The sequence below is a fragment of the Aplidium turbinatum genome, chromosome 5 (assembly GCF_918807975.1).
Source record: "Aplidium turbinatum chromosome 5, kaAplTurb1.1, whole genome shotgun sequence".
NCBI classification, from domain to species: domain Eukaryota; kingdom Metazoa; phylum Chordata; class Ascidiacea; order Aplousobranchia; family Polyclinidae; genus Aplidium; species Aplidium turbinatum.
Window position 1 is genome coordinate 19321178 of NC_137476.1, and position 27682 is coordinate 19348859.

The 27682-nt window shown below is 37.2% G+C and overlaps 1 protein-coding gene across 3 annotated transcripts; it reads right to left on the reverse strand.

Moving 5' to 3' along the window:
* Window positions 1-804: 804 nt before the first annotated feature.
* LOC145770781 (uncharacterized) lies at window positions 805-27682 on the reverse strand. Of its 3 annotated transcripts, none has more exons than XM_082582499.1 (17): window positions 27508-27682; window positions 20357-20506; window positions 19119-19283; window positions 18057-18136; window positions 17200-17282; window positions 16466-16552; window positions 13481-13630; window positions 11766-11851; window positions 10878-10946; window positions 6777-6945; window positions 6129-6595; window positions 4908-5219; window positions 4500-4605; window positions 3885-4075; window positions 2466-2651; window positions 1775-1841; window positions 805-1279 (listed from the first exon to the last, which is right to left on the reverse strand). In XM_082582499.1, exons 1-17 carry the CDS (start codon window positions 27637-27639, stop codon window positions 1182-1184), a joined length of 2598 nt encoding a protein of 865 aa, XP_082438625.1. In that variant the 5' UTR covers window positions 27640-27682; the 3' UTR covers window positions 805-1181. The 3 variants fall into 3 exon arrangements, with proteins under 3 accessions (XP_082438625.1, XP_082438624.1, XP_082438626.1); XM_082582498.1 differs by having other exon boundaries at window positions 4908-5222; XM_082582500.1 differs by having other exon boundaries at window positions 4908-5222; window positions 18057-18132; window positions 19115-19283.

Below are 27682 nucleotides of genomic sequence, written 5' to 3' on the forward strand. Positions count from 1 at the left end.
TTTTTCTAAAATTTTACTTTCAGTAGGCAAAAAATGCTTTTCGTTATAACTCAACTGTACGGAGAGATATTGAAACGAGGGTTTCTCTGTAACTTAGCTACAATACACTTGATAGAGGGCGCAATAAAGAAATATATTTTTCTGTTTAGTTGGAGAGAAAATGATAGTGTTACAACTTACCCCTGTTACTTTTAGCCCCGGTCTCCCTATAGGTAAAATATAATAATGGCGTTAAGGATTCATTACGCTCTTTGTTTCCTTTCAAACGGGGACTTGCACAACTTTCCCCGGTCTCCCCCTACTAGAAACAATTTGCATCTTTCTTTAACATTTCGAAGTTTCACACTAAACTGCAAAGCCTTTGTTAAAAAAAACAGCTTACTGGTAACTTTTCAACTGTCTTTGTAAACAAGTATTCTTTAAATATGCTCTACGTGACATTTGCTAACCGTCTTCTGTAGCTCATTGTACCAGCTGCACTACAAAACTTTCTGCAATTCCAAAAAGAACCGCATTTTTAACGTGCTACAAACCAGAAACTACCGCCCTGGAAGTGTCATGAGAATAAGGCAATCGCTGCGAGCCTTCGTATGCCCTTCTCTAGATATCCCTGTATAAAACACATTTATAAAGCTGCCTTTTGAGACATCTAAAGTCGAAGCGCTACATTTAATATGGCGCGAGTAGGCTTTTTCACGTAGTTTATCACAGAGTTCGTTTCTGTCGAATACTAGCTTAACATTACACCTTGGTTTATACCCCTCTCCATGACAATTGTCTACACAGACCAACACTCAACGCATATCTCGTTACAAAGATTCATTTTTCTTGTTGATCCGACAAATTCTTTGCAGCTGGCAAAACCAAACACCTCCGCGTTATTCAAAACCTTTTCGATTTGAAACACGCAAAGATATTTCATTTTGGCAACTTGAATTTATTTAGAAACATGAATGAAACGTAATTCTTCAACGGAATCAACCAATTTGCATCGACTCGATTTTTTTCAAACAGCACGTCAAGAAAAATGTCCCATTCATCTGCAAAGCAATTACAACCCTCCGGTAAACGCAAAATCATTGAAGTAAACGAAAAAAACTGCAGCAATAGTTCAAGGACCTTTACAAAATGTGTCACGCGGTTTAGGCCAAGTTGAGCAAATACAACAGAGAAAACTGGAGTTAAGCGGTCTGTTCGGGATTCTGTGGTCTAAATGTCCGCGATCGATTGTAGTTGCTTGAGCTGCTGTTCCTCACGTTGTTGACCCGAGGAGGGTATCCTTAATTAAAAAAAAAACGAATAGTTACCAATGTTGGGAATCATTGCAATATCTACGTCACAACAGCTATACTGACATTGTTTAAGTCAATACATTTGAACCAATGTATGACGCAACGCACGTCACCATCACTGACACAATCGACCAAGGTTCTTGCGGCAGATATCGAAACAAACAAACTCAGGTTTTGTTCGCCACATTTCTTGACGAAATCTATTAAAAGTTTCGTTTCAACAACCTGAATGTCGCGCTTTCGCAGAATAATCCTAATGGTGCAAACAAGCTCTCTTTGAAGTGCTTTAACTACAGACAGGAATGTGGTGATGCAAACGCGTGTCTGTGGTGATAATTGTGACACCTCTCACTCGAGTGGGGCTTTAAGTAAAATACAAATGCGGAACAGAGTAGGAAATGTGCTTCTAGAGCAATTTAAATGAAAAAAGATCTGAATCCTACGCACAAACCAGAACGAATTAATATTAGCATCTCAAATACCTTTGTTTCCTCTGTTTGATCCGCCTCCACCACGACGCTGCACTCCTCCTCCATACATCCCGTTATCCTAAATAGAACCACTCCATTAACCAGTTCGCTTTGGAACAGGTGAATACTAAATGTATCAATCACTTTTAAACCAAGTAAAAAGTGTATGGTGTATGTTATTCTCAACACGAAAATATTCGAGCAGGTTCGCAAGTTCACTTAGGGAACGTTCAAATATTACGTAACGCTTTTTTTCCGAATTTTTGACCCCCCTCCCCCATGTAACGCTTTTTCACTACAAATTCAGCACAAAAAACTACCATTCCGTACTCGAAAGCGTTACGTAACGTTTTGCTTGAACCCCCTCCCCCCCGATGTGACGCTAACGTAACGCTTTGCATAACCCCCCCCCCCCTCCCCCTAGAAGGCGTTACGTAATATTTGAACGTTCCCTTATGCAAATACAAGATTCATTTCAAACTTTCTTGTAAGTTTCAACAACCAGTGGCAAGAGTACCAGTCTCTACATAAGCACTTAAGCATATATGAAATCATGAATAACACATCAAAAATAGCACTGCGTTCTACTGCATTTTGCTATTATGAATAAATCTCAGGTAAAGTGGCCTATTCATTCAAAGACCTCCACTCTGGTGCTTGTGGAACCCTGATATTCCTGAACTCTAATAAAATTTCTTCTCACCTGGCGATTGTATTGAGAATTAAAAGGCGGAATGCTGTTTCCTTGCTGAGGGTGTTGCTGGTATCCACCCGCAGGCCCCACAAAGTTCTTCGGATGACCCATGCTGTCAAAGTTGCCAGAGTTTCTATTGTGACTAGGTCTGTAATTCCCTCCACGGTTATTGTAGAATGCTCCCATATTTTGGTTCTGAAAAAGGGCAATCGTGAGAACAAACAAATAACTGCAGAAATCTAATTTTTTCGCACTCTTTTAACATCAAATTAACTTTTCTACTTGTAAATAACGAAATCTGGCTTGGAAAACTCGAGCAGTGTTTGTTTATGAAAGTACAGGGTAGTAGTTATCTGAAAACCTAGCTCAAAACAACAAGAGTTTTTGTTCATACTAGAACACAGCTTTGGCTATAGTATGTAGGCAAGCAAGGGGGACTTTGTAAAATGGTTTTTACCAGTTGACTACACTATTTTAAATATTAAAGTAAAGAAACGTAAGAGGGGAATCTGTTACAGGCATGGTTACAGGAGAATCCGAGTGTGATTGAGAAATGCAATTACTGAAGTTACACAAAATTGGAAAAAAATAGGCTGAATAATCTTATGTTTTAATGCCTATTCCAGATTCGATGGATCTTTAACATGACTGACTTGATCACTCCATGTCAAGTGATCCAGAGCTGTATATCACACATTGAAACCTCAATTACTAAATATTTTTGAATTGGACAAAACATGACAAAGTTACCACAACTGAGAAATTTCACAATTTTTGTGCACATGAAAAATTGTTAAACTAGTGTCATAAATCCTCATATACTTCCTTGTATACAGTTTTGCGTTAATTCAAAAATAAGAATGATACTGTATCTAATTTCACTTTCGAGATACAGAACTCCATAAGCTCGTTTCGCATGAATGCACTCCAAAAACTAGTGATTTCAAACTTAACTTTAGGAAGTTCAACGGTCAGAGTTGGAAAACTTTTTACAGTATTGTGCTCAACGTGAATTTATTTGCTCAGAAAAACATTGAAGTGAACAGCTTGAGCATTTGAGCAATTACCAAATCATGTTGAATATTGCAGAATTTCGAGAAAAAATTACTTTGAAATTATGCCTAAAATTAACAAGTTCAATTTATCAAACCTGTTTAATTTTTGTCTTATTTCAAAAGTGAATAGTTTTTTAAGTCAGGCTGATAAGCTTTATAAATCTCCTAAATTTCGATTAAAAGTTCTATAGTGTGATTAAATATTGCTGTTTCCTGGATCACTTGGTATGGAGTGACCCATTATGCCTTGCAGCGTTTCCCCCTTCAATTAAAAAAATAGTCTTTTTTTTAGACAAATTGCCTATGAAGTTCACACAGGAGCAAACTACTAATAAGCCGTTTCTATCAACTAAATAATTGTGACAGAAGGTACCTGCAATCTCGGCATCATGTTTCCTCTGTTATAATTTTGCTGTGGCTGCTGGCCAAAGTTTTGGAAGACAGGTGGTGGAGGTCTGTGAGCTCTGTTCATCTGCTGATTAGGAGGATGAGAGGGTGCTTTAGTATTGCTCGCTCTGATCGAATTCGAAGGGGCCAATGGTTCTTTCACAACCTTCATTGGTTCTGAAAATAAAGCAAATTTACGACATCCTCGTGACATTAGTGCAAAGTGTGTGGTGGATGCATAAGCCGGTCACACGAGGAGTCAACTTCGGAAGCATCAGAGTGGATATTTATAATACAACGATACATCGAGCCATTTCTTTAGTCATCCCAGCAGCGATTTTCTCTCAAACAAGTTTTCAATTTTGAAAAAGTGTCATAGAACTTTTTCATTTTTTTGTGTATTAAAAATAATTTATACGATTTCTTGTTCATTTGAAATATTTGCAAATTTTTGGCTTAACTAGTGCGCTGTGAATGTTTAATATAAGTTTTCAAAGAGCGCCGCCAGCGATGAAAGTTTGGGAAGCACTGGTTTAGAGCAAGATATTGGGAATTGTTTGACTGCAAATGCAACACTCATCATGCGTCGTATTAAGCAAACCTCTCTCTTGAATGGCGTCATCATTTCGGGTTGCATCTTGCTTTACACCGGTGGGAGAGATGTGGTCAGCGTCGCCGGAAGATAGAAGAGTATTTTGTGGTTGATTCTGCAAAATTGATACAAACAAGGTTTCTATTTTTCCAGCTATCAAGCTCAGTAACTCTGCCACTACATTTAACTCAAACCAAATATATTTATACAAGACGTGGAAAAGCCTCGAGTTTAATATCTGTGAATAACCGATCAAACATCAATGATTTCAAAGCTTGATAAACTACTGCATGATATTGACAATTTGTAAGTCCACACAAAATAATGCTTAGCTTTTTATAGGTTTAGTACAGGGGTTTATTAATATAAAGGAAGGCTGGCAATCTACATAAAGAAGAAAACTTAAAAGCTGCCCACCTCTTGCAAAGCTGCATACTGAGCGGAAGGATCTTCTTGACCAGCAGCAACGCCAGCATTGCTTGGGGAACCACCAGTAGGGGCAGAAGTATTGTAACTTCGATATCCTGACATTTTGTCGTTTGGGAAAGGTATGTGAGTAGTTGGTGGGTCTGGTGTATTCAAAGTTTGTGACATCATCGCGGGGTTGGATGATGGCATCGGTATGGGATCGGGGATGGCATTTCCGGGCAATGCACCTTCAAAAGGTGACTGGCTGTTCCCATGCAAAGAACTGAAAGGCGATGTCGAGTACGTATTTTCTGGTGCAGGCTGCTGAATAAAAGTAAGTTATATTTCTCGTGTAATTTATCTTTGAAACAGGCCGCTAAACATTCACCGGCTCGGTGGCTTAGTGGTTAATGCGTCCGCCTTTGAATCGGTAGGCATGGATTCCATACCCTGTCGGATCATACCAAAGACTTTTTAAAAAGGGTACTGAATCTAATTCCTGCTTGGCACTGAGCAATGGAATGGACTCGGGTAATAATGTACTCAGTTGCGCCTCTGTACGGCTGCATTGACACTGTCTGCTTAGGTGATGGATACAGCGCTATATAAAAACAAGCATTATTATTATTAAAAAGCGTAACACAACAAACAATCAACCAGAAATGGTCCGGACAACAGGAAAGTTGGTTTGCTTGAATGTATAGAAGTGAAAACCTCTAGAAAGCAGCACATGTCATGGGAAGGCAATGGGGAAACTTCCCCATTCTATGTGTTGCAAATCCTTTCAGAATATGAACAAGATTTTGTATTTTGTAATTTTGAAGAATCCTGAATTTATACAGTATGTATGTAAAAGTATGTAAAAGCGACATATTTTCAAGCCTAAGCCATAAAACAAAAAATAACAGCAGAAATAAGAAAACGCTGGTAAACAGGAGCAAAAAGTTTAAGTAAATTGATGCGTTGCAACATCGACAGCTAAACATCAAACAGCAAAGTTGAAATTTTAAAACGAAATGATAACAGAGAAACTATATTCCTTGATAGCGCTGTGGTCGAAGTCATAGCTTATTATTGTAACTCTTCCTGTGCAGCCTTCAGCTTTAATTCATCTGAACGCATTTTGTAAAACAAAAAACACCAGGATGTACAATTGTACAGTCGATGTATTTCATTCCGTAAAAGACCTTACAAAATTACATTACGCTCAAGTGGTAATAAATGGCTAACCTTGACCATATTTAACTCCTGATGTTGTTGATACGATTCCATAGAATGAAGAGTACCGGCATATTGAGCGGGCGATGAAGATTTTATGTCAGAAGGAAATGTTTGTTCGTTGCTTCCAAACGTTGTTTGTCCCATTCCTAAGTTGTCTGTCGGCGCCTTGATTTGGCTTTCCAAGCGTTGTTGGTCGATATTACTGCTTGCAATGTAGTTTTCTGTTTTTTCCTGTTCCGTGTATGCAGACGACGAGTAAAGGGGGGTTGCGGGATTAGCGGAAGGGTGAGGTGGGTTGATGTCATCTTTTGGCATTAAATTTGGTCCTGATTTATGGTAGGCATTGTCTATTTCAATGGGATCACAAGCATTGCTAAAAGCTGTGTTTTGCTGAGCAGCGACGTCTTGCACAGCGTTGTTTGTTGGCTCATTTGAAGGATTGGCATGACCAGTATACGAACTTCCACTTTTAATACCTTTTAAAAAAAATACACAATTTGCATGCAAGACAGGCTAAGGATTGTGTTGTTTGTGCGGCTAAAGTGTAAACAAAATCGGTATTTCGGTGAAAAACATATCTAGAAGTTACTATTAGAAATTGCTCTTCCCAACACTTCACACAATCAGCAAAACAAAATGGCTATTGTTGATAAATACCTTGGTTATCGAAATCGAGCATAGAATCTTGTAAGAAGTTGTATTCCCCTTGCACATCCGCCAGCACCTCTTCGATAGTGTGGACTGGTCGTTGCTGCGTGTCCTCTACTGGAGCAGGAGCGTCTATGGGAGGGTCCTCGAACTGGAAGCTCATGACGCTGACCTGATTCTAACAAGCACAATTGGAAGATTTGTTTTAATTAGAAAAAAAACATTAGAAAAATCTACAGCTTGCTAGTCAAGTTTTCGTTTAGAGTTAGACCGTTGACGTACTTCCTACAGTTTCACATGAAAGGTAGTACAACTTTAAAAGAGAATTAACAATGAGCCTAATCAGACTCTTTTTAATCAGGCTCTTTTTTCTTAATGACTGTTGCCGGTCTGTGATGTTGATGCAAATGGCGGTCGCGAAGCACGATCCTTAGGGTGGGTCAAGTAAAATTTTTCTTTCAAAACATGGCGGTAACCCCCTCAGATTATGAGGTTGGTTCTAAATACTCCCAAAAAAAGATTTTAGCAGGTTTGTTCAGGTATTCGCCAAGCAATGGCCATTTAAAATTTTTAGTATAGGAACATGATAGGCCATATGGGAAAACTTATGGTAATTTTTTTATTTTTGGGGGGGGCTTTTATCTGATTTTTTTTTTTATCTTGGTGCCCTTGCCAACATCTAAAATATCCATTTTGACTGTTAAGGTAATTTTATTTAACCAAATATCCATTCGACACCCATTTTTAAGACTGCTAACTTGACCATTTTGTTCCGTTTTTGCTTTACAGACATTAGACTTTATTACAGTAAAGACGTTAGACAAGTTAGCCTACGGTACCATTAAAGCTTGTAGCCTAACACTAGTTTTGAGTCTGGAGTACAATGGCAACAAGATCAAAATCAGTGGACGTTAAATACATTGGAAAGCCAATGGCTGAACCATTCTCTCTATTCCAACCAAAAAAGATGTTCTTCGAAAGATTTTCTACTATGTCAAAATTCTGAAGAACAACAAACAAAACGCAATTAATTTAACATGTCTGGAGGTTGTATTGATTTGGAAAAAGGTGTCTAAAGGTGCAATAGCCAAATACACCGGTTTCCAATCGAATACCACAATTAAAAACAAGTTAAGTTTATTACTGGACCAGCCTAAACTTGCTTTGGCATGAAAGGAACAAAATTTAACACCTAGTACCATTCAGACACAGCAGCAACAGGTATTTGTGACAACCTTGAATTTGCTGTTCGACATTGCGAAACCTGATATAAAGGAAAAGTTAGGCCAAGAGGATTATGCCTTCATCCTGGACCAACGAGGTGATCGGAAATTTACATTAGGATCGAGGGATTATCAGTTGTTGAATAAAATCTCTCGAAAAAGAAAACTGGAGAAGTCTGTAGCAAGCAGGTTGTCCACTGATCCTAGCACATTTGTAAGCTGAAGGGTCTTTGATTTAGTGCCGGATGACGGTCACCAGGTGTTGACAGCATGAAGCTTCTGACTATAGTTGAAATGTTGCTGATTAGAAATGATTCTAAGAAATAGCAAGTTGACAGATCACTGCTTCTCCGGGTGGATTGTACATTAGGGTGTTTCATTTTTTCACCATTTTTGAAATTCAAAATGCCTGGGGTCTCATCTGGTGGTATTTGGGGTAAAAAGTTTACACACCAATTTTTTTCTAATTATGACGTCATATTGAGGTGGTCCACTAGGTTTGAAATTTTTGGGCCTCAAAATCTCGAAATTTGGCCGTATCTCCGGAACCACTCATCATAGATCGACAAAATTAGTGCCAAAATGCGCAGAAGGGTCGGTTTCCTATACCTGATGTAGAGAATATTAAGGTCTATCTGCTTCAGACAAAAAGTTATTTCAAAAAATCTGATTTTCGGTCTATTTTTTCCTGATGAACAGAGATCATGTGATCAAGATAACAAGTTTTTCTGTATTTTTTCACCCTTGGAAGCTGCTATTGCGTAATAATAGTCCTCGTTCGTTTTGCAAGGAATGAAACGGTAATAATGGAAGGTATTACTATTATAAAGTAACCGTTAAAGAAGAGGTATGCTGCTCACCTGCTTTAGATTTTGATTAAGTGTCATTATGGCATTAAGGTCAAGTATTAATAAGTCGATGCAAAACTTAAAGCAATTGGATAGAAATGTGCTTCTCCTTAATTCAGATATAGTCAGTCACTATTTTTACTTGAGGAAGAAAGTAACCGAAACAAATCTTAAGTTTTTGAAGAAAATACCCCATTTGAAAGATGAACTGCTGAAAGATGTAGTTGGCATATGGAACAAAGATAGTCTTCCAGTGCTTAGCAAACAGAGCATTGAAACAAAGTTAAAAGATGTGATAGAGAAGTACAATACAGCAAGAAAGAAGGAAATGAAGCGCAGAGGTAATGAGGTTAATCAAGAATGATTACAGAACTTGTTCGATATACGTGCATGCAAGTGTTCGATCTCTGAAAATCCGGTTGCTTTTCAAAAGAAACTCTCTTGCAGCTGTGAACTCGAAAACCGAGTCCAGGAGAAAGAAATCGCTTTCTTGAAAGATCAGCAAAAACATCGAAAAAGGTTCATCGGTGGCATAGATGTCAACCATATAGCAAAGGCTTTGGAACTGGAAAATCGTAAAAGGAGGTGGGAAACGAGCAGTGAAGTTAAACAAATGAACAACCCCTACATTTTTTTTCCATAAATGATAGAAGTTGTTTACTTGCTGATAATAGGATGACTTCGGTACGCCAGCAGTCAGATCTTATGAGGTCGGTTCTTGGAAAAGATTAAATAGCTGCATCAGTGCATCACCTTCGACAGTATACCGTCAACGACAAAAAACAAAAGAAAAATCTCTGATGGAAAGTGAGAACCCTTTCAACTCAGCTTCTGCCATGCAGTTATGTTATGATGGGCGTGTTGTCAATAAAATAGATCGATACGTTTTCTTGGGTCAACTTGTTGATGATAATGGCATGAAGCACGAAAGTGTGCTTGCTGTTAAATCTTTTTCCAAAAGTATGTCGGTCACGGCAAAACTGATTTTTGACACCATCATCCAGAAGGCTTGCAGAGTTTATCTGTCCCAAGTATATTCAGCCATGGCTGATACGACTGCTCTCAACACAGGAAAAAAGTCCGGAGTCAATACTCGACTGGTCAATTATTTTAATGATGAAGTTGGTCATGATATTCATACCCTTGAACGCATGTTTCCACATACGAAATATATCTTTCCAATGTCATTTCTTTTGTGGACGGTGCCAAGAAGGATTCTGGAACAATGCAAGATGGGGCTTTGCTTAACCAGATAGCAAGACTAGACAAGCCAAGTAGGCTACTGAAACCTTAACACCAACTAATCAGGTGAACGTTCCGGTAACAAGAATAGCTGCTGTGCATTTAAACGCTAAGCACACTTCTATCCAATTTCTTGAAGTTTTGCATCGACTTACTAATGACCTTAATGCCATAATGATACTTAATCAAAATCTAAAGCAGGTGAGCAGCATACCTCTTCTTCAACGGTTACATTATAATAGTAATACCTTCCATTATTACCGTTTCATGTCTTGCAAAACGAACGAGGACTATAAATAGCAGCTTCCAAGAGTAAAAAATACAGAAAAACTTGTTATCTCGATCACATGATTTCTGTTCATCAGGAGAAAATAGACCAAAAATCAGATTTTTTGAAATAACTTTTTTTCTGAAGCAGATAGACCTTAATATTCTCTACATCAGGTATAGGAAACCGACCCTTCTGCGCATTTTGGCACTAATTTTGTCGATCTATGATGAGTGGTTCCGGAGATACGGCTAAATTTCGAGATTTTAAGGCCCAAAAATTTCAAACCTCGTGGACCACCTCAATATGACGTCACAATTGAAAAAAAATTGGTGTGTAAACTTTTTACCTCAAACAGCACCAGATGAGACCCCAGGCATTTTGAATTTCAAAAATGGTGAAAAAATGAAACACCCTATTGTACATAGCTCGAAGTTTCTTTTAATTAATGAACTGTTGATTCCGTTTTTAAAGATCGATTAAAAACTACAATTTTGTAAATCAACTTCAACACAACAAACATTTTAACCTGTTGTTGCAAATGAGTGTCTATCAAATTTCGATCGGAACACCCTGTTTGGTCAAACGAAGTCTGGATCTGAAAAACATAATGCATAAAAAAATTAGAGTACAAATATACAAAAAATCCAAGCGGCATCCTAAAATTTGAAAACGTATCCAATCAATTAGATTCAATAACCGAGAGTTGTAGCACGGGAGGAAGCTGTGCGCTGTTTAGGTACCTTTATAATGTTCTGAACTTTGCAAGCTCTTCTTCGTAATGTTGTCCAACAAAACTACTTGTACGAAGTGTTCAGAAGTAGAGGATCCAATGCGCCGATAACAAAAATCAAGCCCACAGCTTTTATAGCGCTATAGCCGCTGCTAGCCCACAGCTTCTATAGCGCTACAGCCGCTGCTAAAGTAACTCCGACCCTATCCGTATCCTACGATGCTCGAATGACGCCGTGGCGTAATGGCTCGCTACTTGAATGACGCCAGTCACTATTTGTTGTTGATTACAGCTTTAATATTGGATTGGTTACATCTGAGCTCATTTTGTCCGATTACTACAGTAGGCGAAGCACATACGCACAAATAGTTCATTTCATTTTCGCGATTCCAGCACACTTGCAGTAGTGGCGACAGTAACTCGGGTAAACAATGAGAACTTCCCGATCTATAGGATTATGAAAATATGGAAACATAGTTAATCTTCTAACCAACTATTATGAAACATGTCACACTGGAGCGTGCCTTGCTGAGGTATCGCAACACGCTCTACATGAGCATCAAGCCGAGCTTCCAAGCAAGAAGTTTCACGGACCTTCCTCTATTCAGACAAGACCATCAACAACCAAAAACAAATAAAAACTATTGTAACTAAATAGTGACAAAATGTAAATATTGTGCCTACTGTTGTATTCTCTACCACTGCATCAGCGTGATCCATGAACGGGGTCGCATCCACAACATCCAGACCTTCGGATTGATCTTCTTCAACTAATGAGATACAAAATATATTTTATTAAAAAGTTATGTCAGTAGGTTGAGTACAGGCATACTTGTGGTATATATATCTGGAATACATTTTCACCACACCTTGGGTCATATGTAGCTGGGTTTTGGGTAAAAACTCGCGACTTAAAAATTCATATCCTTATGATGTCATGAAGAATTGCAGTACGGCGGTTGAAATTTCAAATAACGGACTTTGATGTATTACGGCATAACTTGTTTTTGCTCATTTAGAACTTGAAAGTTTTTGAAGATAAAACTTACTACTCCTTTACCTCCATTTTTTTAATGTACAGTATATAATTTTGAAAAACTGCTAGAAACGTAAAGAATGGGATTGAAATGCATAAGCTATATAAAAAGCTCAAAAAATTCAATCAAATAATTGCTTTGTGACTGCTCTTCACAAGCTTGGATAATGGATATCTTTGAAAAGCTTCCAGGATGTTGTTTTATTCTTAAAATAGTATTAAAGAAAAGCTTTGAACTTTTTCACGAGCATCAATAACGATTCCACTTTGCCCTTGCATATGGGCCCACTGTATTTGAGTACGTAAGTGTGAACTATGTTTGTTAGCCCAACCCAAAACGTTACATCAAGCCCCGTGTATTATGAATATCGAAAATAGTGAAAAAATGAAACATCCAAAGTGTACAATACAGGGTTGTTGGTATTTTACCCGACCCAAAAAAACCCGGGTGGGTTTTTTTAATAAAACCCACTTAAAAAAAAACAAAAAAACCCATAAAAAAACCCAGAACATCATATTTGTCCAGTTTTTATTGGAAAATTAAAAAAATTTACAAAAACACTACAAGGTACTTACAACAAACTTTAAATTAGGACTTAAGGATGTGATTGTGAAGTAATTTCCAAGAATAAACTGAAAACGCAGTGGATATTGCACAGTACACAAAAATCAAGTAATGTCACTTTGTGTATACTACACTAAAACTCATTTATGCAAGAAGGCCTTATAGTTAAATTGGTGAAAGTACTACTCTACTGTAGTCTGTATATATGATGTGAAATGCAATTTAGGAGGCTATTTACCAATTACAGATTCTGGATTCTAACGCATGGCTGTTTCAGAGCATTTGCCTAATTGGCCACGCAATCGTTCAATTGCTCATCCATTACTATATATAATATATATATAAATGATAAAAAATCTTTAAACATGATGGCATAAATGCTCCTTGCCTTCAAATCTAAACAAATGATGCAATAATGTGATTTCTACTACTCCACGGTAGCATCAACTTGGTATAGAAATCAGTGGATGATGCAACATCCAACTTGATCTTGAAACTAATGGATGATGCAACATTCAAGCAACAACAGCCCTAGTGCATTATTTTATTGAGTTATGCAAGCATGTACTGTGAGTGAAAAGCACTTCACTCGTAAAAAGTAGTTTTGAGGTGAAATAAGCATGAATCTACCTTTTTTTTGCATCTTTTTTAAAAAAAACTCAATAAAACCCAAAAAAACCCGGGTTTTTCTCAACCCTGGTACAATATGTGTCGTATAATAGATATGTCATTCTTTGTGCCCAAAAGTTCAACAACAAAGATAATTCCAGTGATATAGCTTAACTACAAGCAAACTACCTTCAACTTCGACGGCTTCCATTTGAGTGGCGGTTTGTGATGTAAATTCCACGCCGGTTTGAACCTGATTGAGGTAGTCGTCACTTCCGTGTTCTAAATCCGCTGAACTTCCAACATTTTCACGTTCCAAACCAGTCTCGTCTAGTTTTTCTAATAAAGTCAAAATTTCGATAAAGAGTAATTCTAATTCAGCATTACAATAAACGCACTTTGTAAATGAAATGGTTTGGATTCAATTAGAAATGTACCTAACTACCTACATATACCAATATTTTCACTTCATTAGGCCGATACCGATATTTTGCCTATGCTGCACGAAACAGTTTTGGTATTTGTAGTTGAATCGCATGCTAAGTTTGACGTTACTCGCAAAAAAACAATAGTGAGTAGCATTGACAGAAGGTCCAGGAGATATATTTGTGGACCCAAGCCGGAATGAATTTAAGGGCCAGTAATTTATCCAAAAGGCTCGAAAAGTTGACGAAATCACAGTGTATTCTTTGGCCATAATGCATGTTTCTTGGAAGTGCCTTGATTTGGAGCCTGATGATCTCATTGGTACCAGGCACAAATTATTCTCGCAGCGGCCCTGCATAAAACTATCAAAAAGTTGTGAATTGACATAAGTTATTTGCAAAGATTCATTATTCCTTCTTAAAGATTCAATCAATCCAATCTCAATTGCATTGTTGTGTAATAATAGTAGTGTCTAATAATAAATGGCGACCATGATTGGGGATGGGGAGTTGGATATAAAGGGAAGAAACAAATGTCATAATTGGGGTTTCTGAAAAAAACAATAAACGTTTGGTTTGCGTAAACTCTCTAAATAGGCGATCGTAATTGAGAATAAGATATACAATTTTAACCAAGTCCCATCTACAAAAAATTTCGACCATTAACAGGGTCATTGACAAGATAAATTACGGTAGGTCCGGTACCAATAAGACCTCGGGCCCCAAATCAAGACACAAGTTTCTAAGATAAGCGCACTACATCCAAAGTATATGGGGTGGTTTCTTCAAGTTCTCACCAAACTAATCACTAGATGGTCGGGCTGCGTCTCAACATGACAATTTTATTTTTTACTGATTCATTTACTGTGGTCAAAAATTTGACAAAGACTTAACTTATTTTGGTCGTTTTTTAACTGATGATGGTTTTTTGTTTGAGACACACACTTTAATTGTACTTAAGTATAATTTAACAGATCACAGATACGTTCCGTAGAAATTAAACTGAAAAGCTTTGCTTTAAATTTGAAGCGTTGCAAGTGCGCAGAAATCAAATCTCACACTGCGCAAATGCCCTGGTGTTGCTGCGCATTTGTGTAATCACGCACCTCAGATTGAACACTGACCACATGAGTGTGAGGTGTCAAAAATTTAAACAAGTTGTCATTTTTTACATCAGTGTGACGTGAGTTACTACTTCAAACAGTCTATATCTTTTCTGAGTGTAAAAAATCTGCAACAAATGCTTTTTTTACATTTTTAGTATCGATGGCTGATATCACCGATATCTATATATCGGTACACCTCTAGATTCAATACAATGAAATACAGTTTCTGATTGTTCTGTAAACAATGGTGGTGCAAAAATGCTGTCATGAAAATGGTAGCTCCGAAGAATTATAAAGTTACCAAACTTGCTTTGATTGTTGGGCTTCTATAAGCAATCAAGGTTTGCAAAAAAAAATCAAACGCAGCTGATCAAACCCTTCTTTTACGTATGAGGTCGTAGCAATCACAATCAAGATTATTAGATTAAAAGTTGATCAAAGAGTGATGACCAAGCTTTTACACTGAAGCACAGTGATTTGCACATCAGTTTTAACCAAACAAATTGTGTAAGAAATTGTTTAAAAGAAACCATACAATGCAAGATCTAGCATCCTCAAATCTATTGAGTGTATGTAATATGCGTGCAATCCCAGCTCAGCCACAGTGGCCCTATTTAAAAGGGAGTAAGTCTTTTAGGCGCAGACAGTTAGGCGCCGGTCAAATAGGCGCGCACACTGTGGCGTCTGGATAATTAGGTGCGGAGCACTGTGGCGCCCGTTCGTTTAGGTGCTATTCGTAGCAAAGTCTGCAGATTGTATTATACAAGCTTGGCAGGTAGGGCAATGCTTTTCACAAAATGTTATATTGAACAGAAAAATATGTTGTTTTGTTAATGCGCGTGCATTTATTTGTTGTTGTCATGACTTCAGTGAGTGAAGCTGCTTAAACCGGCAATGCTTTTCACACAAAATCTTATATTGAACAGAAAAATATATTGTTTTTTTAATAAGCGTGTTCGGCAGTTATTTGTTGTTAGTCCAGGTTTGCGTTGGCAAAAGCTTTATCAATAAATTATTATTCAAGTTTCCGAACTTGACTGAGTTCACTTTTAGTTATATAAGTCAAATAATAACTACATTAAAAACCAGTAAAAAAATATACCGTAGCCTATATTCAAGCGAGTGGTAGGCTTGAGTGAAGAGTAACTTAGTTTTGCGTCAAAACCCCGACTAGGTTTTGCCAAAGTTGAGCTGATACAATCTGCAGACTTTACTAGGAAATGGCACCTAAATGAACAGGCGCTACAGTGTTCCGCACCTAAATATCCAGACGCCACAGTGTGCGCGCCTATTTGACCAGCGCCTAACTGTCTGCGCCTAATAGACGTGGACCCATTTAAAAAGGATATTTGTTTCTACTAAACTGATGCTCAACAAATAAATTGTCTTCATCTTCAGTGCTATAAATGTCACATTTATAGCACAGTTTAGTTTTTGAAAAGTTTGCTAAACATGAGTTTAGTATAGTACATTTTGGAGTCTTTATTTTTTTATTAGATTAACCAGGCGTTCCGACCATTTTGCTCCTAAATTATTACCCTTTCAAAAGGGCAGATTTTCTAGCTGAAAAAAATCCAAATTGGAAAACTCAGATGCAGAGACAATATACAAATCTCGTAAAGTTGTCATAACAGCTTTCACACCTGGTTCGTCAAATTGAGTGTAGTCAGGGAAACTCTCGAAGTAGTCGCATTCCAAAATCTTGATGAAAGTCGATCTGATATCAGCATCTATGAACAAACATAAAAATATTTCATGCATTGTTTCATACACAACATTGCGCGCCACCAATGAAAAAACACAAGATTAGTCCAAGTGTCATGAGGGTAGATGCGACACAGTCGAAAGTGCAAAAAATACATCATCGTTTCAACTGTCAGCAACTTACTGGAGTATCGAAGCAATGGATAGTGATATCACTGCTGCCTCAAGGTGAAACTTTGTTCAGATTCTCTTTTCCACGCTCTCAGGCCACACTACCAAGATTTAAATATGTTGCAACTAATATTCAATAAGAAATGTTTCAGACAGAAATGGCTTTTCAGCAAAGTGCATACTGTACATTGCAATAAACAGCAAACCATTTAAAGTCCTACTCGGATCATTTCAGCTTGAAGCGGCCACAACGTTTGCCATGGCAATTGCCAAAAAGGAGTAATTTCACTGTGGGATTCGCGAACTGCTGATACGACAACTTCGCTTGCTTCACACAAACAAGGCGTGGTGAAATAATGACGAAACAAAGTAAAAATCCTACACCATTCTGACTTCGTTAGCGTTCAACGCCAAAATCGTGTACCGTTTTGGTGCTTCATGAAAGTCATGCTAAAACTACAAAACATCTTTTAAAACTACACAAAAAATAACCGATACTAACATGTGCTTCCACACACTGCAGCATTACTGGCATCATACAGTCTGTTGAGATGTTGACTGGCTTCTTTCGTTTCGTTCAACATGCTGCAAAAATAATACAAGTGTGGCGGTAGATTAGTGACAGAAGGAAACTATGACAAGGGCAGATAATCGCCTATTGTAAATGAATGATGATTCTGCATGTCAGATTCCAGAATCCAATCTAAGAAATAATCGGGCAGCACAAAAAATAAGCAGACAAACAGTCTTTACACAACTTCATGTATAGCACTCATGCAAATAAACACTATTTTGCACATACACCAGAAGTGTTTCAATTCAAAACTGTTTTTCTTCTTGTTCAACAACAATTCCGCCACGATTTATAATGGGAATGCTTCTATGGTCTCTCTGCAGCAGCAGGTCGTGGTTTATTTCTCTTTATTATTAACAAATTTATTGACTTTATTAAATCAGCTCGGTTCAATGAATCAGGTAGCCTAGTTTATTGTTGTAAATGATTTTACAAGCGACTGAACTTTCTAATCTTGGTGTCTTTCACATTCTTCAGAAAAGTACTTTCTTCAATTTCGTCTTTTCCATTTTGGATTTTTGTTAAAAACACCTTAAATTTACTTCAAATTTTCGGGAGCAGTCTTTTAGGTGCACCTATTAAGAGCCGGTCAAATGAAGCGGCTCCAGTTCAGGTGTGATTAGATAGTCAAATGGGGAGTTGGAACCTAGTTTGTGGCCAACCCTTTTGCCGCGAGGTCGTGTGAATGAGGTAAGGTCCTTCTTTCACACAAGACAGATTATTTTACTGTTTAGTTTTAACTTAAAAATCTGTTAGGTGAAAAAAATCTAAAAAAATCGACGTACTTGTTCCCAGCCTCGGCCGTCAGCTTTAAACAACTTTCATAAAACTGCAAGAGTACATCCATGTCACTCTGTTCAACTTCCTGTGAAATTACAAAATCATAAATGATTTTATCATTAAGAATAGGTTGCCTGATTTTGGCTGAAATATACAAGAACAAACATCGCCGTATAGTGTATACCGGTTTTAGTATTTTCTTTGGAACATGTTGTACTTTATTGTATCATACAATTTAGAGATGCGATATTCTTATTTACAATTATCTTCTAAGTTTAAAACATAGCTATCATAAATCACTGCAAAATTCCTAATTTTACGTTTAAAAAATGACAAATACTTCCCAATTACCAGTGTTGCCAGGCGCTTTTCGTATTTCCAATAAAATTGCCAAAATCTAGTCCATTATTTGTATGGTAACAATAGTACAAAAGTAACTCAAAATCACACAAAGTATATATACATGAACTATAGACAATATATATTTACTAGGCAATTACTCAAACTATCAACTTATACTAGCGATTTTGGCTACCAACAGATCAAGTCAGCCTTCAGTCAGATTAGAAGATGCAAACTGCACGTTGTCACGGCCTGTGTTAAAGGTCGCCATGGTTTAAAATATATCGTAGGTCAAAAAATGAGACTAAAAAAAAATTGAAAAAATTCCATTTCACTAAAAGGTTATGGTGTTTTGAAGTTTAACCACTTGGTGGGGTTTTCCAGGACTGCAAAACGGAAAAATGCATACAAACATAAAATAAACTTGCAAACGTTTTTGGCTATATACCACATGGTAGCCCTTATCAAGCATCTGATCAACTGACTAAGGCCTACTCTATACAATTATACATACATGAAATGAAATAAAGAAATGCACAAAGGAATTAAGGGCGACTATGTGAAGAGCCTTTAGCCCTTCACACAAAAGTTCTATAATCAAATACGCTTGCATTTTTTAGTTTGTATGTATCTGTATATTACATTAAATGCTGTGTCGTAGCATCAGCGAGGCTTTATCTGTGTTTAACTGTTTATGCTATTCTGAATGCAATTGAAAGACCAACCACAGCATTATTTTCGCCTTTTAAAAAATCCTCTTGAACTTTATCTTGAGAAGACAGAAGTCTCAAGAGAAGGAGACAAGAAGCAACAAACTGTGATCTTTTCAACTCTTCTTCTTCTTTCAACTTCTCCTCCTTTAGTTTAATCTGCTCCTTTGCCTTTTGTACCTTAAAAAGTTGTGAAATATCATCCGAGACAACACGAAAATAATGAAGTTGTAGCTTCAGACAATCAGAAACTAAGTGTTTGATTGCTTCAATGCTCAATGGTAAAATAGTTTATAACACTAGACAACAAATTTTAACCAACTTTTTTAATCAGAGATACACATAAACTTTTCTAAATAAATCTTATGCCTTGATTCGAAATCTGAGTTTGTTTTTCTGTAGTACACAACGTTTTCAAAATACTTGTACGATAATATTTTAAACCTTTAGTAAGATTTATGATATAAGCGAAACTTATTTCATGTTGTTTTTTTTTTAATAGTGATGTCTGATACTCTATAAATTGTATGTATATACAATTTATAAATTGATTATTAGAAAAACTAAAGATATTTTTGATACCAGTGGAAGTACGTACAGTAATACGTTTAGAGACAAAAAACCCTTAAATAACTGAAATTTGTTGTTGGCCAGTGAAATGACAACAAAATAAACGAACTGAAATTTCAAATGAAATTGAAAAATTTGAAGTAAAATTTAAAACACATAATTGTGGTAATTTTATAAAAAAATCACTTTCAAATTTACAAAAACATCAAACACTTTGAATTCTTATGCTGCCTAAACTCTTGTTTGATTAAAAACTTAGCCTTTTGAAATTAATTTGGTCAGCTTCGCACAGTCTGCACAATATCATGAGAAAGTTTAATACAAAGGTCGACCATGTCATATAAGGTAACGAGTAGAACATCACACAACTAAGACGAAAGAGAAAATTGAAAAAAGAAAACTAATCGGGAAATAGTTAAAACATCGCACTCTCGAGTTTTTTGGCGCTAAAAGTAACTACTTTCAATTCTCTCATTTTCGCAAACCATCATTTTTCCAGATTAGTTTTCTTTTTTCAACTTTCTCTTTTGCCTGAGTTGTGTGATGTTCTAGTCGTTACTGTCATATAAAGCTCTAAATCACCTGACATGAACAACTACATTAAAACATGTTGTCAGGCATAAAAAATTGTCTCATATACAGTAGATTATTACAGACCACTCCAAATTAATACTGATTAATACCTCAACAGACAAAGAAGAGAATGTTTTTATCAATTCTTTAGCAAAATCCAGACTTCCAACAACTTCATTATATTTTCGAACAGCAGCTTTTTGATCAGGGTCAAGTGTCACACCTTGTGAAGACATCTTTCGATATCCATCAAGTTTCACCTACACAAGAAAAAATAACAAGATGATTTAAAAGGTTAGACTGATAAAACACTATAAATTTTAATACGTGAAGTGCCCTGCTGAGAATCTCACAAAGGGAAAGCGACTAATAAACATCAAGCACTAGTATTAGGACTTCAGAATCAGAAGTCAGTTCAAGTCGTCACCAATTAATTGGTGACTCAGTCTTCGAAATTAGATAAACAGTTGAAATAAACAGTCTTTTCAGGGTACGAACTGAGGGTACGAACTGTTTAGGGTACGAACTAGGTTGCATCCAACTCGTGTTGGTTGCATCCAGGTTGCAACTAGGTTGCATCCAACTCGTACCCTCGTGTTGAAATAAACAGTTGAAAAACTTGCTTTTGCTCAAGTCACCACCTCCATATGTTAGCTTTATATGACTATATCACATTCACATACGTAGGTCAGCACCAGGAAATATAAAAATACACAAAACATTAACAATTTAACAACATAATAACACTGTGCAATACATGACGGTAATCAATATTTAACGTTACAACTTCAACCAACTGTACTTTACAAATGGTAGACAATTTTTTGAGTAATAAACATATAATAATATTTATGAAAAAAAGTTTTACTCAATGTGTCCACCATTTGCGTCGAAAACAAGTCGAAGACGCTTCGAAAAGAAACTGCAAAAGTCACGATTAACTCTTTGAGGTATTTACTTATAGATCCATTCTTTTTTCAGATCAGCCTTCAGTGCTTCCAAACATTGGTGGTGTTTAGTCAAAACCTTGCTCTCCAGGTAAGACCAAATACCAAAGTATAGGGGGTTCACGTTCAGGTCTGGGGATGAAGGAGGCCATTCTTCCTTGGAAATTAAAAACAGCACATTGGCTGAAAGCCAGTTTTGCATTCTCTTTGCTCCATGTGAAAGTGAAGGGCCAGAATCTTGTTGGAATGACCAATTACGTTTTTTGAAGTGTTTCTTTACCCAAGGCAACAATAAACCCTTAAGAATTTCGGTAGTTTACTTGGTTAAATTTCACTCTTTGGTCCACAAAAATCAATGGACTCCTTCCTGATTCGTTGACTGTGGCTCACACCATCATTGATGTCACCCCTTGTCTCCAAGTGATTACCCAGGTTTCCATGTCACCATCTCTTGACCAAACACGATCATTCTGACTGTTGAAATGATGCTGGACATCAAATTTCTTCTAATCGCTGAACACAAGGTTTGGCAGCGTGCCTCCTCCTTCAATGCATGAGAGCAGAATTCTGGCTCTTGGAGAGACGTTTCTTAATGGTATTGACATTTAGCAACTGTTTCTTCATGTGTTTGAATGGGCCCATCTTCAAATCCTTCTTGAGAACTATGAACATGGTTCCATAGGCCACGTTTGCCTCCTTTGCATTAGATCTCTTGTAACGTTAATTTTATTGATGACCAATGACCATGCAGATAAAAACCATTTTGACCATAAATTAGTGAAAGGATGAGAAAGATCATGTTTGATTTGGTCAAATTTTAATAAAGCAGTGGCTAAAGTTATTGTGAAAAGTACTGGTCTGGGATTATTCGGAGATATCTAAATTTGGTGACAGCCTTTTTCGGATAAGGCCGATTCGGTGCTTTCTTGAAAATCTAAGGATGGCTGCTGTATATTTAAAGAATTAGGAGGGATCATTTATGTAAGCGGTTTTTGTGTTTGTTCAGGGCTGGCCAACCTGCGGCTCTTCTCCTGATTTTATGCAGCTCTTACGCACAGTATAATATAAGCCCGGAATGGCCCGTTTCGGCGAGTCCGATTCAGCGAGTCCGATTCGGCGAGTCCGATTCGACTAGTCCGATTCGGCGAGTTCCCTATTCGGCAAGAGCCCTTTTCGGCGAGTGCCCTATTCGGCGAGTTTTTGAAATTTTTAAAAGGAAATTATCGGGTACCGTAGCCTAATTGCAATTGCCGTTTTTACATCGTTTTAACGTCGCTAAACGTTGAAATCGTGCAGAAAGGAATAAAAATAAAATGTTTGAACTATTAAATTAAAATTCGTCATGTCAGTTCAGTTTGTTTTTATTTCTTACCATCATATGAAAAACAATACACGTCAACATAGCAAAGGTAGAAGCGACAATTCACGTCAACATAGCAAAGGTGTAGAAAAAGGTAGAAGCGACAAAACGCGAACGTTAAAACGTGCTTGTGACCGAAGTAAGTTATTGAGTTGAAAGAAATTTAGCAAGGTTGCATCACCTTCAAAAAAATTTAAGATATGAAGGAAAAATAAAACAAAGAAAATGTTACAAAAAAAATAATGTTTATGTCTATAAGTTAGTACTTTTGAATAGTTAAAATCATAGGCGCCTAACTATTTTTTTGGCCGTGGGGGCGAAAGCGTGTTTCATCAGCAGCAACGTAAATTCAGCGAAATGTCACGCAGATGGATGACGTAATTATGTCGTCACACTAGGATTGCTTTTATTGCCACACTCGGAGTTATCGCTACGTTCGACCTACCGTTAATTATTATAAACAAAGCTCGACCAAAACACATGCTATGCGTCTGCGTTGGCTAGCGGTTGATGGACTGCAACTCTTTAAGCTAAGCGCAACATAAAGTTTAGCAACGAACTAGATTTATTAGCATGAAACAAGAGACGAAAAGGTTTACTAAAAGGTATACTGTAAATGGAATGAAAATACTAACTTGATCATATGCTTGAAAATATACCTGTTGAAAGCAAAATCATTCATGTTTACATCAATTCAACAGCACGTCACCTTTAATAAATTTAAAAGTTGCTGACATCCGTAAACAGCCCTTGAAAAATAGTTACAGAGAGACCTTTGATTAAGTTTTCGACTTGACATTGCTCCCTTTTCACTACAATATCGCAACTTATGGCTGACCAGCTTTCAAGTTTCAATTCGCTGTAATACGCCCGTTTTTGTGTTGCAGATGAAACAAAAGATGCGCATATTCCCCGCCTTTGATCGGGTTTCTATGGCAACGGACTTGCGCGAGTCCGTTGTTGTGTTGATGATGCCGCTTGTGCGACTGTGGGCAGTGCGGTTTGTACCAGCCCTTGTTATGTTGGTTAGTGGTAACCTCGGGCCGAGACTTCAAGTTCATTTTCACAGCAACCGATTCACTGCCGCGACAATTCTCTGCAGAGGTTTCGACTTTCGAAAGCGACAGGAGGCTGTTTGCAAGCGCATTAAGTTAAACGCACGCTGCGTCAACGTAGCAAATTATGTTGTTTTTAGGCGCATTCAACATCTGATGACATTGAATCGACGCAAAATGGTAGATTTTTGCTATGTCACAGGCAGCAAAATCAGTCATTTTTAGATTGATTCAACGTCTGCAGACGTTAAATCAACGTAAAAATGACAGATTTTTTTGTCTGGGGTGGGATTGTAGCATCGCTACTCGTTCTAGTGATTATTTACTGCGAAGCTGTTGCGGTTTGTATTTAAAAATGTTTTCCTGCTGCCGATCACTAGTTCATCTATTGTTTTATGTATCAATGCCGCATAAAAAGTTGCTCCCACGCCAAAATATGCGTGGGGGCCTGGCCCCCACGGCTTAGGCGCCTATGGTTAAAATGATTAGTTTGGATCAACAAATGTGTGACCTACACTCCTACAGCTTAGATTGAAAGGAAATTATCGGGTAGGCTACCGTAGCCTAATTATACCAACCAGCAAAAATTTGTTCCAAGAACCCAGTTAGCCTAACAGTTCATTTTTACATTGTAGTAACAGAATGAAAAGGCTACCCAAATGTGTGGCCTATCGTTTTAACGTCGCTAAACGTTGAAATCGTGTAGAAAAGGGTGCTTTTGCTGACTAGGATACGTTGAAACTGAGAAACATTCACAGAAGCCCTACGATACGTTGCATTTTTAAGATAATGTATTCAGACGTTGAATCAATGTACAAATGAAATGTTATGCTAAATGGGTTCTTGGAATAAATCGTAGGGCTTCTGTGAATGTTTCTCAGTTTCAAAGTATCCTAGTCAGCAAAAGCTCCCTTTTCTACACGATTTCAACGTTTAGCGACGTTAACACGATAGGCCACACATTTGTTTAGCCTTTTCATTCTGTTACTACAATGTAAAAATGAACTGTGTTCTTGGAACAATTTTTTGCTGGTCGGGATAACTAGGCTACGGTACCCGATAATTTCCTTTCAATCCAAGCTGTAGGCCACACATTTGTTGGTCCAAACTAATCATTTTAACTATTCAAAAGTACTAACTTATAGACATAAACATGATCTATTTTATTTTTTTTTTGTAACATTTTCTTTGTTTTATTTTTCCTTCATATCTTAAATTTTTCTGAAAGTGTTGCGACCGTGCTAAATTTCTTTCAACTCAATAACTTACTTCGGTCACAAGCATGTTTTAACGTTCACGTTTTGTCGCTTCTACCTTTTTCTACACCTTTGCTATGTTGACGTATTGTTTTTGATATCATGATCAGAAAGAAAAACAACTGAACTGACATGACGAATTCAAGCACGTTTTAACGTTCGCGTTTTGTCGCTTCTACCTTTGCTATGTTGACGTGTATTGTTTTTCATATGATGGTCAGAAATCGAAATGGTCCGAATAGTAGCAGACCCATATATGCCTGACTCGCCAAAATCCACAATCGACATCCTAAAAATCCACAAAAAGTAGGCCTAACTTGTATCTAAAATATTGAACTTATATTCTGCAACGGACTGTTGTTGGGGGTTGGGGTCTTATTTTAACGTTTAACGTCGTTAAAACGATGTAAAAGCGGCAATAATAATTAGGCTACGGTACCGATAATTTAAAAAAAAAATTTCAAAAAATCGCCGATGAAGGAACTCGCCGAAAAGGGCTCTCGCCGAATAGGGCACTCGCCGAATCGGGCACTCGCCGAATAGTAGCAGACCCAGCCTTTTCTACCTCATACCTAGTGGAAAAGGGATTCAGCTGTGTTGTTCTGCTACACACCAAACAGAGAAACCCACTTGACATAAGAGGTGATCTTCAAATGTTTCTCACTGGCTTTACATCAGATGTGAAGAAACTGGCACTTTCTCACCAGGGTCTGCTACTATTCGGTGAGTCCGATTCGGTGAGTCCAATTCGGTGAGTTCCTAACCTCTAACCCTAACTCCTAACCCTAAAACGGCAATGATAATTAGACTACGGTACCTGATAATTTAAAAAAAATCACCGAATCGGACCGACTCGGACTCACTGAAACGGGCCATTCCGTTCTCACCAAGCCCAAAGTTCACACTGACGACCAGTAGGCCTATACTGTTTTCATGCTCGCCAATATATATTTGCTTTTCATCAAATGTAGTTAGTTACTAATCTCTAAAACCCTTACAGCATGTTATCACCCTAAAAGGGTGATCATCAAAAGGTTCTTATTGTATATAATAGAAATATATATAACTCTATTTGAATAAGGACCATCTGATGATCCCTCTTTTAGGATAAGACAGGCTGTAAGGGTTTTAGAGACTGGCAACTAACTATATCTGATGTAATTCGCTCTGCTTGGTTTTTTGCTTGGCATTGAGCACTTTTTGTAGTATTAATAGTGTTTATTGTTTTATTTTCGCTTTTCGTAATCAATTGTTTTGGTTAAAGGGCGGTAAAAATTTCCCAATTCATGAAGAGGGCCTTGGGCCAAAAAAGGTTGAGAAACATTGCTTTAGTTGAACGAAATGGCCCGTTTCGGTGAGTCCGATCTCTATTTGGTGATATTTTCAATTTTTTTTTTTTAATTATTGGGTACCGTAGCCTAATTATCATTGCCGTTTTAGGGTTAGGGGTTAGAGGTTAGGGTTTACAGGTTAGGAACTCACCGAATCGGACTAACCGAATCGGACTCACCGAATCGGACTCACCGAATCGGACTCACCGAATAGTAGCAGACCCTTAGTTGAATAATCTCTAGACATTATGAACTAATTTCTTTAAATAAACAGATGCTGCTGTGGGATTTTAAAGAATTTCAATCTCCATGTAGACATTTCTGTTTTAATAGACAGCGGAATCATGAAACGCTGTGAAACAACTGTTTTTTTTGCTGAGACTTTTTGGTCATTTGTCCCACATCTCCAAATTGGGATCTCTCCGAATCTAAGTCTTTGAAACGGGCCATTCCGGAAAGATGCAGGATTTTAAACACAGAACGAATGTGGATGTTTGAAGCCTTTTATGAATTTTGAATGCAAAAGTTATAACTGATAAAGCAATCAAAGTAAGACTTTGTCTTATATATAGTTTGTTAGCCAAAACAATATTGAGAAATGTCCTTTTTCTGTGCTGTGAAGATATAGAAAGCAACAATTTTTCATGTGATGAATTGAACATAACTACTCATAGGCATGACAACTCATATATATAAGATAACAAATACAAGGAAGCTGCATAGATGAGTAGCGAGAGCCCTGGATCAACATTCAAAAAGGAGGTGGTTAAATACCGGTCAAGAGCATGTGGTTGTGGCAAGACACCAAAAGCATGTCTGAAGATGGACATGAAGATTAGCTTTCCCGCCTTTTTACATAATCTAAATCTTCAACTAGCAGTAGGCTACCAGACGTAAGACTGAATACCGTACAACAAAACATTTGATCAAAAAGCCCTCAAGTTTGTCAATGAGACAGGTAACAAACTAAATGGATGGTAAAGATGGAAATCAAAAAGATAATAATAATAAATATTTGATGTTGTAAGCACCGAGGTGCTTTTTCATCATTCTGATATGCATAACGCATTTGCTGTTAATTAGGTTAACAGCTAGTTTCATAACTAATAACTCTAACCATCAATAACATCTGATAACATATACAAACTTTTAGAAGACATATTAGTGGGAGCAGAAAATGAAAAAAATACGATCATATGTACATGAAAAATACATACACAATAGTACTGTCACTTAATACATAACATCATAAGATACATAACATCATAAGATGACATAAGATGATGATAAGATTGCACAACCAACTGTTTACCTTGCGTTTATCCATATTCCGTACCCTCTTTTCAACTACTGTCATTATATGTTTTATAGGATCTTGTGCAATAGCTTCATATTGTTCATTTGATTGAGAATTTAATTTGGCCATTTTCTGCTGCAATTGCATCGATGCCTGTTAAACACCACCACACGTAACCAATTAAATTACT